Source organism: Microtus oregoni, unplaced genomic scaffold (genome assembly GCF_018167655.1).
Source record: "Microtus oregoni isolate MIOR12 unplaced genomic scaffold, Mior012 000050F_ref0000143, whole genome shotgun sequence".
NCBI lineage: Eukaryota > Metazoa > Chordata > Mammalia > Rodentia > Cricetidae > Microtus > Microtus oregoni.
The window spans coordinates 2,196,967-2,217,115 of NW_024543256.1; the positions used below are offsets into that span (position 1 = coordinate 2,196,967).

The 20,149-nt window shown below is 38.7% G+C and overlaps 1 protein-coding gene across 1 annotated transcript in view; it reads right to left on the reverse strand.

The window, feature by feature from the left end:
- LOC121437077 (trimethyllysine dioxygenase, mitochondrial-like) overlaps window positions 1-20,149 on the reverse strand; it is a 117,560-nt gene that overhangs the window by 26,195 nt on the left and 71,216 nt on the right. Inside the window, exon 6 of the mRNA XM_041636928.1 lies at window positions 18,337-18,456. Coding sequence (XP_041492862.1) covers window positions 18,337-18,456 — 120 coding nt within the window. The remainder of the gene's footprint in view (window positions 1-18,336; window positions 18,457-20,149) is intronic.

A 20,149-nucleotide genomic window follows, 5' to 3' on the forward strand; every position in this document is an offset into this window, starting at 1 on the left:
AAGTTATTGGCCAAGCAGTGTTTTAAATATTATAGTTTTTGTGTAATTATTTTGGGTCTGGGCAGTTGGGAACAAATAAGCAGACTTTGCCAACATCTCATGACCACTTCCTGTTGCCTTTGAGTAAAGATGTAGGGCTCTCAGCTACTTCTCCAGCTCCATGTCTACCTGTATGCCACCATGGTTAGATGATAATGGACTAAACCTCTGAAAATGTAAGACACTCCAATTAAATGTTTTTCCTTTATAAGTGTTGTCATGGTCATGGTGTCTCTTCACAGTAATAGAAACCCTAATTAAGATAGTGTCTTAGTCACTTTTTTATTAACATAGTTTTTATTGATTCTTTGGGAATTTCACATCATTCACCCCAAACCCCAAACCCATTCATTTCCTGTGGCTATGTTTTTGTAGGACCAGTCACTTTTTCCAGTAGGTCGTAGATAGGTTAGTGCCAACACAAAGCCCTGGATGGTAGTAGCTGAGTTGTTCTGACTGGAGTGCTGGGACTAGCCCTATCAGGTGCAGAAACAGCTCTCCCTTGACCATGGTGAGGAAGTAGGGCTAGCTTTCCCAAGTGCAGGGGTGGGGGTATGTGGGAAACTCTATTAAAGATGGGGACAGCTCTCAGTGCCTGGGTCATTGGGTTCCAGTATCTTAGGGCTGATGAGGAGTGGGGTTAGCTCTCCTGGGCTAGTGAGGGCAGGACCAGTTTAGCATGGCCCTTGTACTTTAACACATGGTTCAACACATGGTTCACATGGGCCGCTGTGGTAACACAGGCATCAGACATCAACATAGAACCCAGTTGTGGCAGGACCAAGGACAATCAGCAGCAACACGGTCCTTGGACTCCAATTTGGCCCAGGTAGTAAGTAGTCCAGACCATGAGAAGTCACATGGCCTTCAATGGTAACAGAAACCACAGATCTCAACCTAGACCCTGGCTATGGTAGAGCCACAGACCACAAAATTGCCCCTGGCAGCAGCTCAGTCCTGGACAACACTATAGCCCTTGGTATCAGTGTAGATGATTCAGGTTATCACAGACCTGGTATCAGAAGGGCCCTGGACCCCAACATAGCCACAGGTGGAGGCCCAGAGGACAGGCATCCTTGTGGCCTTTGGTGGCAACATGGGCCATGGACATCAACATTGACCCTGGCTGCAGTAGGACCATGTTAGTTACATTTTTATTGCCATGAAAGACCAAAAACAACTTATGAAAGAAAGCATTTAATTTGGGGCTCATGGTTACATGGAGTTATTCTATGAGCAACATGTTGGGAAGCATGGCAGCAGGCAGGCAGGCATGGAACTAGAGAAGTAGCTAAGAGCTTACATCTTGATGTACAAGCACAAGACACATACACACAGAGAAAGAGATAAGTAGGAATGGCATGGGTTTTTTAAACCTCAAATCCCATCCCCAGTAATATACTTCCTCCAATAAGGCTATATCCCCTAAGCCTTCTCAAACAGTTCCACCAACTGGGACTAAATATTGAAATATATGAGCAAATGGGGGGGCAACATTCTAACTCAATCTAGCACAAATCATATATAATAATAACAAAGAAAAAGAGGCTGTGGTTTAAAGTGGGGTAGAGTACATCAGAGGGATTGGAGGGTAGAAAAGGAATGCAGAAACAATGTAATTATACTTTAATATAAAACTTAATAGCAATTTATTGAAACATGTAAAAATACAGGAAAATATATCACAAAGTAAAACAAGGAAGAAACATAAGGAAAGATAAAGGAATAAAATCAAGAATCTAAAAGAAATGCACTTAAAATGTGAAAAGTAATTTCTGACCATATTGAACTTTCTCTGAAACTTCTAGGTCTGGGTTATTTAGTAGTCACTTAAAAATGTTTAACTCAGAAGTGAGGTAGGTTTTATGATCTATGGGTGATAAAAAGCAACAAACTGAATGAAGTCATTTGGAAGGCTTAAGTATGAAAGCCTTGAGGAACAGTAATAATGTTATTATGAAACTCATTACTATTCATAAAAAATACCCCCTAAGGGAGACAGATAGATATCCCTAAGAAAGGGAAATAGGACAGTTATGGATGGATGAGGATATGGAAGAGAAGGATCAAATTGGGGTGGGGAGAGGAAAAGAGAGGGAATACAGAGAGAGACAGCTAAAATTAAGCACCATTTGAGGGCTAATATGGAAACCTAACATAGTAGAAACTTCTTAAAATATATATGTTATGGTATATATTTTATATATTTATATACCATATATATGCAAGTCCCTGAATGGTGGCAGTGGGCAGCCATGAGACCACGGAGGGCCATGAAGGCAGCAGGTCCCAGGCAGGGAGCTTCATAGCGGTTGAGAGACAGAGACCTATTAGGCACACCGTGCAGAGAAAGTCGGTATTTATTTAGTGGGTTATGGAGGAAAAAGGGAAAGGGGGGAAGGGAAAAGGGAGATGAGCAGAAAGAGAGAGAGAGAGAGAGAGGCAGAGATAGAGAAAGAGAAACAGAGAGAGAGAGAGAGAGAGAGAGAGAGAGAGACAGAGAGACAGAGAGGGATATATAGAGAAGGGGGGAAGGGGAGAGAAGTGGGAGACTGGAGAGAGGCAGAAAGGAAGGAACTCAGACTGGAAGCAGTAGGAAGATTCCCCTGCCTCAGCAGATGGGGGGGAGTGGGTGGGGCTTGTCTCTTAATGGGACAAGACAGACCATTACATTCTCATCTCTTTTTTATAATAAAAAGGTGGGAGGTTAGGCACAACAGGTTAAATAATTTGGGGGAGTGGATTCTCAAGACTTCTTTCTGCTTATTTGTGGGCATCGTATTTGGGCGGAATCTGAGAAAGCTGGGTGTTGGTCACATCCTGGTGTAGCTGGTCTGTTTGTTCCTGTCTGGTGTTTGTGATATGGAAATGTCTGGTGTCTGTTACACCTGTTTAAGGTATTGGCAGAACAGAGGACAAAGTGAAGTTTAGGAAAAAAATTAGAACCAGGGAATTGAGAGGGGTGTATCTGACCTGTTTAAGGAGAATCCTTCAATTTGGCTCCCTGGAACTCACAAGAATTCTTTGGGTTTGTGAAAATATAAGTTTTAGACATATATATTATATAAACAGTAGTATATTTATGTCATAATGGCTGTGGCAGATATTTTTGCATAATGAAAAGTCTCTTTAAGACTATGAAAGGCAGCATGAGAGAGAAATTCACCAAATGTTATGGTAAAAATAAAATGGTGCCATTCCCCAAGTGGCTGCAGTGTGCATCAGGCCACAAGACTATGATGGGCCACAAAGGCAGCCCTGTGATTCTTAACACTGATTACCAACTTGATAGACTCTAGAACCACCTAAGAGATAAACCTCTGGGAAAGTCTCTGAGGGGGTTTCTGGAGAGGTGTAACTGAGTATGGAGTCCTTCCCTGAATTGCTTTTTTAGGCATTTTGTCAGAGCAATGAGAAAAGTAACTATTACACATCCCTATGTATTCATTTAATTGAAATGAAAATATATATTCACAAAAGTATTTATGGAAAATTTTATAGCAATTTCAATCATAATGAAATCAAACTAGAAACAATGTAGACATAATTTTTATATATTATTTATATCTTATTATTTAAACCAACCAACCAAACAGTGGCTTCCTTTGGGGGTATATATGCAGGGTTTGACTGGACAATAGAAAAGTACTTCCTCTATTAAGGATAATATTTTATATATTGATATAGATTCATGACACAGAAGTATATTCATATTCATTTCTCAAACCTCCATAAGTTTATATTTAACATTTTAAAACATCACTATATGTATATTTCACTTAAAAATAGACAGGTATAGAACCATATTGAACTCTATTTTATATAAATGTTGAAGTATTTTAGTGGGAGATATATTCATATCTGTAGTTTACCTTAAAATGGTTCAAAAAACATGGTCAACTGGTGGGTGGATAGATGGTGTTTTAGTTAGGGTTTCTTTTGCTGTGGTGAAACACCATGACCAAAACAACTTGGGGAGGAAAGATTTTACTTAGCTTACACTTCCACATTATAGCTCATCAACAAAGGAAGTCAGGGCAGAAATTCAACAGGGCAGGAACCTGGGTGCAGGAGCTGAAGCTAGAGGCCTTAGAAGAGTGCTTGCTACTGGCTTGCTCCTCATGGCTTGCTCAGCCTGCTTTCTTATAGATACCAGGACTACCAGCTCAGGGGTGGCAACACCCACAATGGGCTGGATCCTCTCACATCAATAATTAGTTAAGAAAATGCCCTACAGCAGGATCTTACGGAGGTATTTTCTCAACTGAGGTTCCCTCCTCCTGGATGACTTCTAACTTGTGTCAAGTTGACATCAAAATGAACCACAATAGATGGATAGAGAAATAGAAGGTTCCATGATAAAACAAACATAGTAATATCTTAATGGTAGGATGTAGGTGACAGGCTAAGGTTTTCCGACTCTAAATGATTTTAGTCTTTCAATTTGTTAAGGTCTTCATAACAAAATGTTGGACATACTTATTTTATGTAGTAGGTATACAAGAGATGACTGAGGGATTATTTCTAGGAAGAACTTATCCAAGAAAAGTGGCTTACTATTGACATATTTTCTTCTTCCTTCCAGGTTAAAGAATAGAGATGGCAACTTATTTTTAACAATGTGTATGACTGGTATTATTATTGAAACCCAAAGACTCATGACGAACGGGTTAGGTGATTTGGTCAAAGCTGCAAAGCATTGAATGATAGGATTTTACCTTTCCTGTACTACATTGTTACCTTTTGCAGTTTTTATCAAGCTGCCTCTGTAGTCCATATCTCCTTCCTTATTTTTAATTACCCTTTGGTATAATACATATTTGCTTTATAAAAATAAAACAGGTTATTCTATTAGAATGGGAATTATATGACAGCCATGAATTTTCTCACAGTTATAGCTCTGGTGTCAAAAATAGTGCCTGTGTCTTTGGAGATACTCAAGAAATGTTTGTGGATGAACAATGCCCTGTAGATGTTAGCTTAAATGAATTAAAATAACATAAAAATTTTTGGCTACAACATGGAAAACAACTTAAAATCTAAAGAAACATGACATATCTTGGGCTGAATTTGTATAGAAACTTGAGTTGTATGAATTGAAACTACAACAGTAAGAAGGGGAAAGAACATGCAAAATTGTGTAAGTTATAAGAATAATGGGTTTTTTGAAAGATACTAAGTGGATGTAGGACTTTTCACAAGAGAATGATAACAGTAAGTAAGATTTGTATTTCAAAAATTACTTTAGGGACTGTAAGATGGCTCAGCAGGTAAAGGCAATTGCTGTACAAATATACAAACATATACATATTATACAATATATTTTAGATGCATTATATTTATACATTATATAATATATTTACACACACAAGGTCTGAGTTTGATTTACTGATCCAATTCTGAGAGAATCAAGCCCTGAAAAAAGTTCCTGTGACTTTCACACATGTGCAATGGTATATATACCCTTGCATGTTCTCACACATAAATATACATACACAATAATAAATAAAATTGTAAAATATTTCTCTAGCTACAGCACATAAAACGGATAGAAGGTGGGTAAGGGTGAAATCAATGGCACTGTGTAAAGGTGATGGTGCTCTCACACAAAAAGTAGATAGGAAGTACTGGGTACTTTGTGGAAAAATTTTTAGGTAACCTGGTTAGTTGACTTCCTGTTCCCTTCTGGTCAAGATGTAGCATTCTGAGCTCCAGCACCATGTCTGCCTGCATGCCTCCGTGCTTGTCACCATGATGATAATGGAGTGAACTTCTGAAACTGTAAGCAAGCCACCCCAATTAAAGGTTTTCTTCATAACAGTTTCTGTGGTCATGGAGTCTCTTCACAGCAATAGCAACCCTAATTAAGATATAGTACAAGGAGATAAGTGACTCCCACAGGTTATCTTTTCACATACCTTTGTGTGCATTGGCACGCAAACACAAATACCCCCATCACACAAAGAAGTAAAACTAAAAAAAAGATTTTGTTTTAAGGTGTAGCTCAGTTGGTAGAATACCTACCTACTATACACAAAGCCCAGGGATTAATCCCCAGCATCAGTAAGATTCATGTGTGGTGACATATGCTTGTAATTCCAGAATTTAAGAGGGGCATCCTTATCAGCTACATGGTGAATTTGAGGCCAATCTGGGACACATAGAACCCTGTCTAAACAAAACAAAACAAAACAAAATAACCACCAACCAAACCCCACCTTTCCTTAATGAAATCTCAATTTTGTTATTTTGCTTTATAGACAAAAATAATTTAAAACATTGATTTGTCAATAGTACTAAAATCTGTTGGGAATAAAGGTGATAAAAATAACTTAGAAAACCATGTACAGTTTGAAGTATAGAGAGGAATTGAGATCAACTCTAAGTTTCTAACTTGGAAAACCTTAAAGATGATAGTGCTCTTTGGAATACAGATAGACACGTGATAAGATGATAATGAAGGTTTGAATGTATATCTGAATATGTTAACAGAAAAAAGTTCTAGAAGGTGACTATTGATTGTCTGAAATATTCAAGTAGAATTTTGAAATTCATGAGGAGAAATAAAGTTAAAAGTATTTATATCCTGCTAGTACTCTCTTTAGTGTCCATCACTCCATGTCCCTCTCTCTACTTCTCTGGTTTCTGTGGTTACTCCAGATATTATATAGTCATAGCTGAAGATCTGGAGAGAAGAGCCACAGATATGAGAAAACATATGGTGTCTATCTTTCTGGGTCTTGGTCACCCCACTCAATATAATATTTCTTAATACTATCCATTTACCTACACATTTCATGAATTCATTTTTCTATACAGTTGAATAGTATTCTACGGTGTACATGTACCACATTTTCATTACCTATTCTTTAGTCGAAGGACATTTATGCTGTTTCTACTTTCTAACTATTGTGAATAGAGCAGCAATGAACATGACTGAGTAATTATTTGTGGAGTAGGAGGTTGAGTCCTTTGGACATATACCAAGGAGGAGTACAACTAGATCCTATGATAGATTTACATTTAGCTTTTACAGGATTCTCCACACTGATTCCAGAAGGGTTGGATCAGTTTGCAATTTCACCAAGAGTGAATGAGGGTTCTTTTCCCCCAGCATTTGTTGTGTTTTTTTTAAATTTTGTTTTGTTGACCTTGGCTATTCAGATTGGAGTAAGATAAAATCTCAAAGATTTTTTTTTAAATATCACATTTCCTCTGGTTAGTTTTATGCCAACTTGACACAACCTACAGTGGTTTGAGAAGAACAAATCTGAATTGAAAAAACTTCCATAAGATTAGTCTGTAGGCAAACCTGTGGGGCATTTTATTGATTAAGGACTGATGCGGGAGGATTCAGACGACTGTGGATGGTGCTACTCCAGGGTAAATGGTCCTAGAGTGTATAAGAAAATAAACTGAGAAAGCCAGGAGGAGCAAGCCAGTAAGTAGCATTCATCTATGGCCTTCTCATCAGTTCCTGCTTCCACGTTCTTGTATTGTATTGAGTTCCTGCTCTAATTTTCCTCGATAGTGAACTATAAGCTGTACGATCATATAAACTCTTTCATCCTCAAGTTACTTTTGGTCATGGTGTTTTATAAGAACATTAGACGCCTTAAGACAGAGTACAAACAGTTTTTGAAATATTACTTAGTCACTTTTATTTCTTCTTTTGGAAAATCTCTGTTCAGACCCATTGTCCTACCCCTTTTAAAACTTGAGTTCTTTGTTTTATTGACTATTTTCTGAATTATTTACATATTCTAGATATTAATCGTCTGAATAGCTGGTAAAATTTTGCATTTCTTTTTCACTTGATTTTTCTCTAGCTGTGCAGAAGCTTTTTAGTTTTATGAGTTCCCACTTGTCAATTGTTGACCTTAATTTCTGGGCAAATGGAGTCCTATTCAGAATTTCCTTTTCTACACCTATATCTCATAGAGTACTGCCTATGTTTTCTTCTAGAGGTTTCAGGTTTCACATTAAGGTTTTTGATCCATTTAGAATTTGTTTTTTCTTGTTGTTTTCAGCAAGATAGTAGATATTTATCTAGGAGAATAGAAAGGTGCAAGTGATTTGAAGGGGGAAATGGGGGTAAAATGGAAGGGAGGTTTAATTGTGGAGTGGGGAAGGGGATCAATACAGAAAGAGAGGGTAAAATAACAAGGATGTCTAAAACATTCATTGATTATCTAATACCAAATGGTCAGTCCTGAAAACATACATATAAGTAACATTAACAGACTCAGAAACTTGTATTTAGGAACATACATGAATATCCACATATGCATGCTACAACAACTAATGAAAAAGAGGCCATGAATTTGAAAGAAGGCATAAAGGGGTATATGGGTGGGGGTTAGAGGGAGGAAAGGGTAGGGAGAAATAATATAAAAAAATTAAAGGCCATAAGGAACAACACTTCTATTTATTCACCTATAGCAATTTGTTTATTCACATATAGCTATAAACACACACACACGTTATCTCATTTGGGATAACAATATTCTTCCCAAGAGATACTGTATAGCACAAATAATAAAAACCCAGAGACAGGTATTGGGGTTTAACCTGAAGGTCAGACAAGCAAAACTGCCAGCCACTGGCTCTTACCTCTACCTCAGTCTGAAATGGTGATCCTGCCTCTGGTAATCTCAGAATGAGACTGTGTCAGAGAGCTGTCTCCTCTCATTTTATAATCCTCTCTAGTTCTGGGATTAAAGGCATGCATGCATCACTACCACCTGTTTTTTTATGGCAAACTAGTGTGGCTATGGGGATTAAAGTTATTTATCACCACTGCCTGGTCTATAAGGCTGACCAGTGATTTTCAGGTAACTCCTGATCTTCAGGCAAGCTTTATTTATTAAAATACAAATTAAATATCACTACAATACTGACTAACAAAAATCCCACTATCAGGCATAAGAAACTCCCTTTGGGGCTATTCATCAGGGGAGTTTAAGAGACTCTCAATGCAATATAGGCTATTACTATTGCCCTTGGTTGCCTCACAGAGGTTGAGGATAATTTCCTATTGCTGAAGACACCATGCACTTCAGAAACAAGAAGGTGCTATGTAAGCTTTCAAGAAATGGAAGCAATTAATATTCCCACTAAGCTGTCACACCTATGAATCATAAGGATGACTACAATAGCACAATAACCTTAAGGGTGCAAGAGTGGTACTTACATCTTTTTCTTTTTTTGTTGTGATGTGGGAGTGTCATATATCAATCTGTTGATTTCATTGGTTAAGCAATAAAGAAACTGCTTGGCCCTGATAGGTTAAAACATAGGTGGGAGGAGTAAACAGAACAGAATGCTGGGAGGAAGAGGAAGTGAGCTCAGAGACGCCATGCTCCTCTCTCCCGGGCAGACGGCGATGCAGCCAGCCGCCAGGTCAGACATGCTGAATCTTTCTTGGTAAGCGCACCTCATGGTGCTACACAGATGATTAGAAATGGGCTAAATTAATATGTGAGAATTAGCCTAGAAGAGGCTAGATAGAAATGGGCCAAGCAGTGTTTAAAAGAATACAGTTTGTGTGTTGTTATTTTGGGGCATAAGCTAGCCACGCAGCCGGGGTGCTGGGGACACAGCCCCGCTGCTCCTATTACAACATTGTTGTTTTATTTAATTTTTTTTTGAGACAGGGTTTCTCTGTGTCTGTGTTCTGGCTGTCCTGAAACTCTCTTTGTAGACCAGATTGGCCTCAAACTCTCAGAGATGCACCTACCTCTGCCTCGCGAGTGCTGGGATTAAAGGCATGTGCCACCACCGCCCAGTGGTACTTAAATCTTAGGTGTAACCAACAGCTTTCTAATTGTACTTAAGGCCTCTCAATAAGAAAAAAATTATGCCTGGGACTGGAAACCTCATCAACTACCTAAGGTTATTGAGGTTGTAGATCTTAGAGGAGAGCCTACTATCACCACTTTACAAAACCAACATAATTATTAAGCGTATTCTACATATTTATTCTTATATACACAGATAAGTGTAGCTCTCACCTTCTAAAAAAACAAGAATAGAAACAAAATCAAAGAAAACTTGTTTTTGCAACAGATGGAAGCTATCACAGAAAAGTACAACCAGCCAAAATGCAGAGAAAAGTGATTATGGGGTGTGCCCAGTCTCAGTTGATACATCTACAATATAACTTCTGTATATAAAGCCTAGGCAACATAGCAGAAGAGAGAAGAGGAGGCAAAAAATCCTTTAAGAGCCAGAGAATCAAGAAATCTGAAGTGAGATTGTGTCTCCTTAAAATGACAGGGAACTTAATTCAAGAGACCTCAACAATATACTTCATAAATAAGACCCGAAGAAGTAAAACAAAATTAGACAAGCTAACATGGAAGAGGGAAATCTAATGGAGTCCTAACCCTAAACAAAGAAGTGGCAACTAAAGAATGCTGAGATTAGGTGAAATACTTCTTCCCAGAGAAGAGACACTTAACTCGTTTATACAGGACTAAGTGGTTGGCTAGTCCTGAAATCATATACATACAAATAACACTGGGAGAATGAGTAGTTATATTTATATACCCAGGTGTGTGTGTCTGTGTATGTGCATGTGGTGGTTTGAACGCAAATGGCCCCCAAGGGAGTGGCACTATTAGGAGGTATGACTTTGTTGGAGTGGGTATGGCCTTGTTGGAAGAAGTATATTACTGTGGGCATGGGATTTGATGTTTCCTATATGCTTAAGCCACAGCCATTGTCTCATTGGTGTGGGAAGTTCTTCTGTATGTGTTGCTTTTATTGGTTAATGAATAAAGCTACGTTTGGCCAATGGCTTAACAGAGTAAAGCCAGGCAGGAAATCCAAACAGAGATGTAGAGAGAGAGTAGGCTGAATCAGTGAGATGTCATACAGCTGATGCCAAAGGAGACAGATGCCTGGGAACTTTACCAGTAAACCATGAGCTTCATGGTAAAATATAAAATAATGAAAATTGGTTAATTTAAGATATAAGAGCTATCTAGCAATATGCTTAAGTTATTGGCCAAGCAGTGTTTTAAATATTATAGTTTTTGTGTAATTATTTTGGGTCTGGGCAGTTGGGAACAAATAAGCAGACTTTGCCAACATCTCATGACCACTTCCTGTTGCCTTTGAGTAAAGATGTAGGGCTCTCAGCTACTTCTCCAGCTCCATGTCTACCTGTATGCCACCATGGTTAGATGATAATGGACTAAACCTCTGAAAATGTAAGACACTCCAATTAAATGTTTTTCCTTTATAAGTGTTGTCATGGTCATGGTGTCTCTTCACAGTAATAGAAACCCTAATTAAGATAGTGTCTTAGTCACTTTTTTATTAACATAGTTTTTATTGATTCTTTGGGAATTTCACATCATTCACCCCAAACCCCAAACCCATTCATTTCCTGTGGCTATGTTTTTGTAGGACCAGTCACTTTTTCCAGTAGGTCGTAGATAGGTTAGTGCCAACACAAAGCCCTGGATGGTAGTAGCTGAGTTGTTCTGACTGGAGTGCTGGGACTAGCCCTATCAGGTGCAGAAACAGCTCTCCCTTGACCATGGTGAGGAAGTAGGGCTAGCTTTCCCAAGTGCAGGGGTGGGGGTATGTGGGAAACTCTATTAAAGATGGGGACAGCTCTCAGTGCCTGGGTCATTGGGTTCCAGTATCTTAGGGCTGATGAGGAGTGGGGTTAGCTCTCCTGGGCTAGTGAGGGCAGGACCAGTTTAGCATGGCCCTTGTACTTTAACACATGGTTCAACACATGGTTCACATGGGCCGCTGTGGTAACACAGGCATCAGACATCAACATAGAACCCAGTTGTGGCAGGACCAAGGACAATCAGCAGCAACACGGTCCTTGGACTCCAATTTGGCCCAGGTAGTAAGTAGTCCAGACCATGAGAAGTCACATGGCCTTCAATGGTAACAGAAACCACAGATCTCAACCTAGACCCTGGCTATGGTAGAGCCACAGACCACAAAATTGCCCCTGGCAGCAGCTCAGTCCTGGACAACACTATAGCCCTTGGTATCAGTGTAGATGATTCAGGTTATCACAGACCTGGTATCAGAAGGGCCCTGGACCCCAACATAGCCACAGGTGGAGGCCCAGAGGACAGGCATCCTTGTGGCCTTTGGTGGCAACATGGGCCATGGACATCAACATTGACCCTGGCTGCAGTAGGACCATGTTAGTTACATTTTTATTGCCATGAAAGACCAAAAACAACTTATGAAAGAAAGCATTTAATTTGGGGCTCATGGTTACATGGAGTTATTCTATGAGCAACATGTTGGGAAGCATGGCAGCAGGCAGGCAGGCATGGAACTAGAGAAGTAGCTAAGAGCTTACATCTTGATGTACAAGCACAAGACACATACACACAGAGAAAGAGATAAGTAGGAATGGCATGGGTTTTTTAAACCTCAAATCCCATCCCCAGTAATATACTTCCTCCAATAAGGCTATATCCCCTAAGCCTTCTCAAACAGTTCCACCAACTGGGACTAAATATTGAAATATATGAGCAAATGGGGGGGCAACATTCTAACTCAATCTAGCACAAATCATATATAATAATAACAAAGAAAAAGAGGCTGTGGTTTAAAGTGGGGTAGAGTACATCAGAGGGATTGGAGGGTAGAAAAGGAATGCAGAAACAATGTAATTATACTTTAATATAAAACTTAATAGCAATTTATTGAAACATGTAAAAATACAGGAAAATATATCACAAAGTAAAACAAGGAAGAAACATAAGGAAAGATAAAGGAATAAAATCAAGAATCTAAAAGAAATGCACTTAAAATGTGAAAAGTAATTTCTGACCATATTGAACTTTCTCTGAAACTTCTAGGTCTGGGTTATTTAGTAGTCACTTAAAAATGTTTAACTCAGAAGTGAGGTAGGTTTTATGATCTATGGGTGATAAAAAGCAACAAACTGAATGAAGTCATTTGGAAGGCTTAAGTATGAAAGCCTTGAGGAACAGTAATAATGTTATTATGAAACTCATTACTATTCATAAAAAATACCCCCTAAGGGAGACAGATAGATATCCCTAAGAAAGGGAAATAGGACAGTTATGGATGGATGAGGATATGGAAGAGAAGGATCAAATTGGGGTGGGGAGAGGAAAAGAGAGGGAATACAGAGAGAGACAGCTAAAATTAAGCACCATTTGAGGGCTAATATGGAAACCTAACATAGTAGAAACTTCTTAAAATATATATGTTATGGTATATATTTTATATATTTATATACCATATATATGCAAGTCCCTGAATGGTGGCAGTGGGCAGCCATGAGACCACGGAGGGCCATGAAGGCAGCAGGTCCCAGGCAGGGAGCTTCATAGCGGTTGAGAGACAGAGACCTATTAGGCACACCGTGCAGAGAAAGTCGGTATTTATTTAGTGGGTTATGGAGGAAAAAGGGAAAGGGGGGAAGGGAAAAGGGAGATGAGCAGAAAGAGAGAGAGAGAGAGAGAGGCAGAGATAGAGAAAGAGAAACAGAGAGAGAGAGAGAGAGAGAGAGAGAGAGAGACAGAGACAGAGAGACAGAGAGGGATATATAGAGAAGGGGGGAAGGGGAGAGAAGTGGGAGACTGGAGAGAGGCAGAAAGGAAGGAACTCAGACTGGAAGCAGTAGGAAGATTCCCCTGCCTCAGCAGATGGGGGGGAGTGGGTGGGGCTTGTCTCTTAATGGGACAAGACAGACCATTACATTCTCATCTCTTTTTTATAATAAAAAGGTGGGAGGTTAGGCACAACAGGTTAAATAATTTGGGGGAGTGGATTCTCAAGACTTCTTTCTGTTTATTTGTGGGCATCGTATTTGGGCGGAATCTGAGAAAGCTGGGTGTTGGTCACATCCTGGTGTAGCTGGTCTGTTTGTTCCTGTCTGGTGTTTGTGATATGGAAATGTCTGGTGTCTGTTACACCTGTTTAAGGTATTGGCAGAACAGAGGACAAAGTGAAGTTTAGGAAAAAAATTAGAACCAGGGAATTGAGAGGGGTGTATCTGACCTGTTTAAGGAGAATCCTTCAATTTGGCTCCCTGGAACTCACAAGAATTCTTTGGGTTTGTGAAAATATAAGTTTTAGACATATATATTATATAAACAGTAGTATATTTATGTCATAATGGCTGTGGCAGATATTTTTGCATAATGAAAAGTCTCTTTAAGACTATGAAAGGCAGCATGAGAGAGAAATTCACCAAATGTTATGGTAAAAATAAAATGGTGCCATTCCCCAAGTGGCTGCAGTGGGCATCAGGCCACAAGACTATGATGGGCCACAAAGGTAGCCAGTCCCTGGCAGGGAGCCATGCAGCGGGTGAGAGACAGAGATGTGTCCTCAGCTGGCCCACCTTGGGCGGGAGGGAAGGTGGAAAGAGCCTGGCTGAGTCATGGCACAAAATTTTATGGTAAAAGGAAACCGGTACCATTCCCTGAGGGGCAGCGAGTCCCAGGCAGAGAGCTGCATGGCGGGTGACAGACAGAGAAGGATAGGCACATGCAATGTAAAGTGAGGTTGGATATTTATTTAGTGGGTTATGGAAGGGAACGGGAAAGGGGAGAAGGGGAGAAGGGGGAAGAGCAGAGAGAAGCAGAGCGAAAGAGAACTAGAGATAGAGAAGGGAGGAGGAGAGGGAAGGGGAGAAGGGCAAAGAAGGAAGAGAGGCAGAAGCTGCCTCTTCAGGAGAGAGATGGAAAGGAAGGACTAGCAGGCTGGAAGTGGAAAGAAGATCTGCTTGCTTTAGCAGACTGGGGAGGGAGTGGGCGGCGCTTGTTTCTTAAAGGGACAGGACAGACAATTACAATATACATATATGAAGGTGATCTAGAGGAAATTGCTAAATAATGGGGGAGAAAGCCCCATCTGGACATCTCTTGTCACTAAATGAAGCTTCCAATACTGGGAATGGTCTACATCAAATTGAACTGTTGGTCAAAGGGGGTCCCATAAGAATCCCCAAACAACCCAGGCTGTTGCCAAGACAATGGGTTGCTCTTCAAAAACTAATAGCAAGGGCTCACTACTAAAGACAATATTTACACAATTCATTGAAGACAGAGAAGATGACCTGGTGCCAACATAAAGCCTTCACCCCTACTGATTACTGATCATGGTTTGGGAAGGTAGTCTGTAGGGATAAGTCCCGCCCCTTAAGGGGCGTGTTCGCCTCGGGCTAATGTCTGCCTATAAATTTGGCGAGCAAGCTCCGAGCTGCTCGCTTCTGCTTTCCTGGTCTCCGTGGGAACGGTGGTTCTGTAAGTCTATTTCTACATTAAAGCTATATATATATATTTTTACACTCTGTCTGCATTCGTTTATGCCACTACATTTTGGCGCCCAACGTGGGGCTCGAACCCACGACCCTGAGATTAAGAGTCTCATGCTCTACCGACTGAGCTAGCCGGGCAGGCGGCTGGGGTGTTGGGGACGCAGCCCCGCCACCCCTATTACTACAGTAGTCTGCATGCTACAAAAAAAGAAAGGTAAATACCAACCTGCCTACAAACCATTCAATCTACAGTGATATCCTGCCAGCAAGATATGCTAGGAAAATGGTGGCATAGACCTTGTAGGAGTAACCAAGCTGCATCTGATTTGACTTAAGGCCCACTCCAGGAGAAGGACCCATATTAGACACTGTTCAGATGACCAAGAACCTGAGACTAGACAACCCAGGGACCTAGGGCAAAATAAAATACTACTCTTCTACTGAAAGAACACAACAATACAATGACTCCTAAAGACATTCTGTTATACTCATAGATAAGTGCCCTCCTCAGACACCATCAGAAGGTTTAAGAGTCAGAGGGGATGGAGAACACTATGAAAACAAATCCCTCTAATAAAACACTTATGAACTCAAAGAGAAGAGACTGAGGCAGCACAGATCCTGCATGGGTCTGCATCAGGTCCTTTATGTAATGTATTATGGCTTCCTTTCAGAAGAGAAGAAAGAGTGTTAGAGCCAAAGGAGATGGGGGACAGCAAGGCAATAGGCCCTCTAAACCAACAGGATTGATGCACATATGAACTCACAGAGACTGAGGCAGCATGCACAGGGCCTACATGGGTCTGAATCAGATGGGGCCCTAGTGTTTATATGAGAAGTGGACATATGCCCCTATTTCTAACCGTGAAGCAATCGCCAATTGATAACCACTTGTAAATAAGAAATGAGTTTTCTCTAAAGGTATCTCACTAGAAACAATCTACTCTTAAGGGTAGGCTACATGCCCGGTAGTAGATGACCAGCAGAAAACAAACTCAATGACATCTTTGGAGATTTTATTTTTTATCTTATAATGTCATGTCAAGGCTTTTTTAAAGAAAAAAATCTTATTTTTTATCCTTTATTTTAATTATGTTTTTCCACTATCTTTTTACATCATAGGTCCTTTTGTGCATATATTATGGCTTCCAGTTTAGTGATTTTTATGGGATTCCTGTGTGTGCAAATGAGTGGGTCTCTGCATCTATATCCATTTCTTGTGTCTTTTCTTGGGCTCTTTTCTTTCTGTTTGTTTTTTCCTATTCCAATGAGCTAGTTTTTGTTTTATCTTTTTTATTATTATTCTTTAGAAGCCTGTTTGTTTTCTATTGAGAGACAGAAAGAGGGTAGACTGGTTGGGAGGGGTAGTAGGAGGAACTGGGAGGAGTAGAGGGAGGGGAAACCATACTAAGGATATATTATGTAAAAACTATATTTTAAATAGTAAGAATGTAATAATCTAGTTATAGCTCTCCTGAGAATATACCCAAAACAACCAAGTCAGTGTACCACAGAGACAGTTGCAGATCTGTATTTATTGTCATACTATTCACAGCAACTGAATTATAATGCATGCCTAATCAATAGAGGAGTAGATAAAGAAATTCTCTCTCTCTCTCTCTCTCTCTCTCTCTCTCTCTCTCTTTCTCTCTCTCTCTCTCTCTCTCTCACACACACACACACATACACACACATACATACATATACACATACACAATGCAACCTATACACTCACACATTAATATTTTTGATATCAATATGTAATGCAAAGTAAGTCATTACAAGTATTACATGTTTTAGTGAACATATGGTAAATAAGGAGAAAGAAGATATGAAACTGAGAGGGGGCTACTAGGGATGATAAAATAGAAAGGGAGAAGGGAGTATAGATAGGTAAGAATAATAGAAGGGATAAATATGATTAAAGCACATTATAAGCATGTATGGAACTATCAAAATAAGACCCCCTTACACTTAATGCATGCTAATAATAATTTTCATGCATATTTTTTTTTAAAAAAAGGTTAGCTCTAAAAATATTTAAAAAAAGGAAAATAGAGTCTAAACAAGTATACACAAGCAGAGAATTAATAAAAATTGACTGCTAGGAAGCCAACAGGTATGGAAAGGCTAAAGATAGAAGAAAATCTCCAGTTGAAACGATGAAATTCAGAGCAAAAGTGGCTTCAGAAAGGATATGCATTTAATAATGAAGATGATAGTGGTGATTACAATAACTAAAATGGTAATGGCAACTAATCCTTACTGAATACTTAGTATGTGTTGAAAAGAATGTTAAGTGCTTTAAATTTTTTACAAAATTTAATCCATTTTCAACATAAATGGATAGACTGTATTGCTAATCTCATTTTACAGATGAAGATATGGAAACTTGGAGATTTTAACTTACATGCTCAACACCAAAAAGCTAATAATACATGTTTAGACTGCAGATTACAGTCTAGTTGATGTCACAGCCTTAACTCTGCACCACTATCAATAGGCTATCTCTGAATACAGTAACATCTACCAGCCTCTGCCTCCTGAGTTCTGCAATTAAAGATCTCTACCATCATGCCAAAAATATTATTTCTAAAACTTATAGTTATTTAACTTTTTTGGTGAGTTGTAATTACTTTGAGAAAATATTGTAGTCCCATATAGTGGGTTGGAAGCCTGAGGCAAGAGGATTGTTCAAGTCTCGGCTACATTCTGAGTTCAAGTTCTAGGATAGAGCAAACTACGCTACAGCATAAGCCAGTATCTGTTTCTTTTCACAGACACACATGTATATGTGTTATATTTTAAATACAACTTTTATTCATAAAAGTTTAATGAAGACTAAACTAGAATATTTTAAAATGACTATGTTTCCAGAGAAGATAAAGAAACACTCATCTAAGTCCATGGTAAGTAGACATGATCTTCACTAAAATAGAATGGAAGACAATTAAGAAACTATTCAAAACCATCAAATAGAAGAACACTACACTGGAAAAGTCTAATATACTTACCCACAGGGCTCTTGAAAGTAGGTAGTGTCAGTGTGCCGATCTAGAGCTAGCTTGGTGTAGGCAGTGTCACCTCTGGAAAAATCTGAAGTGAAATACCACATCCTTCCATAGATGGTTTCTCTGACAAGTAAAATCAAGAAAAAACTATTAGCTATTTGTAATATTTAATTTTAATGTAATATTTAATTATATTTGTAATTTTATTCATCATTGTTTATTCTTAATATATATAATAATTGTTGTTACAGATTGCTATATATAGATGAAATTGACAGTTAAAGATGCCAATCATTGAAATTATGTCACTAATTAATACTCTAAGAATATGAACTGAAAATCACTAAAATGCACATTCTGAAAGCTCAGGGATCACCGCCCTTTGTTTATCTAATTATTTTAATAGCCTCTTCATTCAAGGCAATCCCCTGGGTTTATTTTCTTTTTATAGAAATAATGATGTGGCTGCTTACAGCAAGTGAAAATTTTAATTAATTTATATAACAACTACTGTCTTTCATTAATATTCAGATTTTTCAACAACAGTCATTTTCTAAAATAGAAAATCTAATAATCAAGTGTGTGAGAGAGTTTTCATATTATTCATATGTCATAGAGGTGTTTGCTTTCATTTAATTATTTGAACACAGAGGAACAAGAAAAAGAGAAAATGGTATTTTTGTTACAATTATGAGACTTGCTATATTAAATTTCTCCTGCAGGATAATAGGTTTGATTTTGCATTTATTTTCTCAGTAGGTTCAGATCTGAGGAAAAGATACTTTTTTGATTTGGGTTTTCAAGACGGATTTCTCTGTGCAGCCCTGGCTGTCCTGAATCTCATTCTGTAAACAATGCTGACTTGTAACTCAGAGATTCACCTCCCAGGTTCTGGGATTAAAGGACTGTGCCACAACACCTAGATTTGAGGAAAGGATACTTTAATCATTTAGCTTTCAGAGTTCCTTAAACCTAACAGCAAACAGGAAATGGATTTCCTCTTGAAACAAAAGTTTCCAAACTTTCTCAGTTGTTTGCTTAGCAACAGTTTCTTTTATTTGAGAGCTCTGAAAATGTGTTTCAAACTAAATGGCTCACAAATGCTATTTATTATGTTCTACTACCACTGTCTTCATGACCTAGCATATTTTGGTACTTTGGGTAACACAATGAACTAGTCAGACATGAATTTTATTAAATAAAAAACAAATACTATTTGTAATGAAGTAAATTTATGTCACATTTAATGCTACAGAAGATAAATCTGTATGAAAAATGGAAATTAGTAATGAAAAGAACACTTTATTTAAGATAAATAAACCAGAAGCATATTGCTTACTGTCACAGCGATCCTGGAAAAGTCACTGATTGGATCTTAGAATCAGGTGCTTATCAGTGAGGAACAGACAAGAAAATATGATTAAAAGGGTTGCAGACCAAAATACAATATAGGTTGTGAATATGCTAAATGCAATATAATGTATCCAATGAAGTATTAACAGCCAATCTATGATTGAGAGTTAGGTATCTATAAAGATGAAAACTGGGTGATTTTTAGAATCTCTCTATTTTTAAAATACAGTACAAATTCAGGCCCCTTTTGAAAGCAGAATGCAGTACAGGGAGGAAGTCATGATGTAAAGGTGAGTGAGGGACAGGGGGAAAGAAAGGTAGGGAGAGATGGAGGGAGGGACAGAGAGATTATTTTGGGGAGGGTGGTGGTAGTACTGGAGACTGAACCTGGGCCTAGTACTTTTGAGGCAGATGCTTCATGAGCTAGATCTTTTTACATCTTTTAATTGGTGCTCATGTAGAT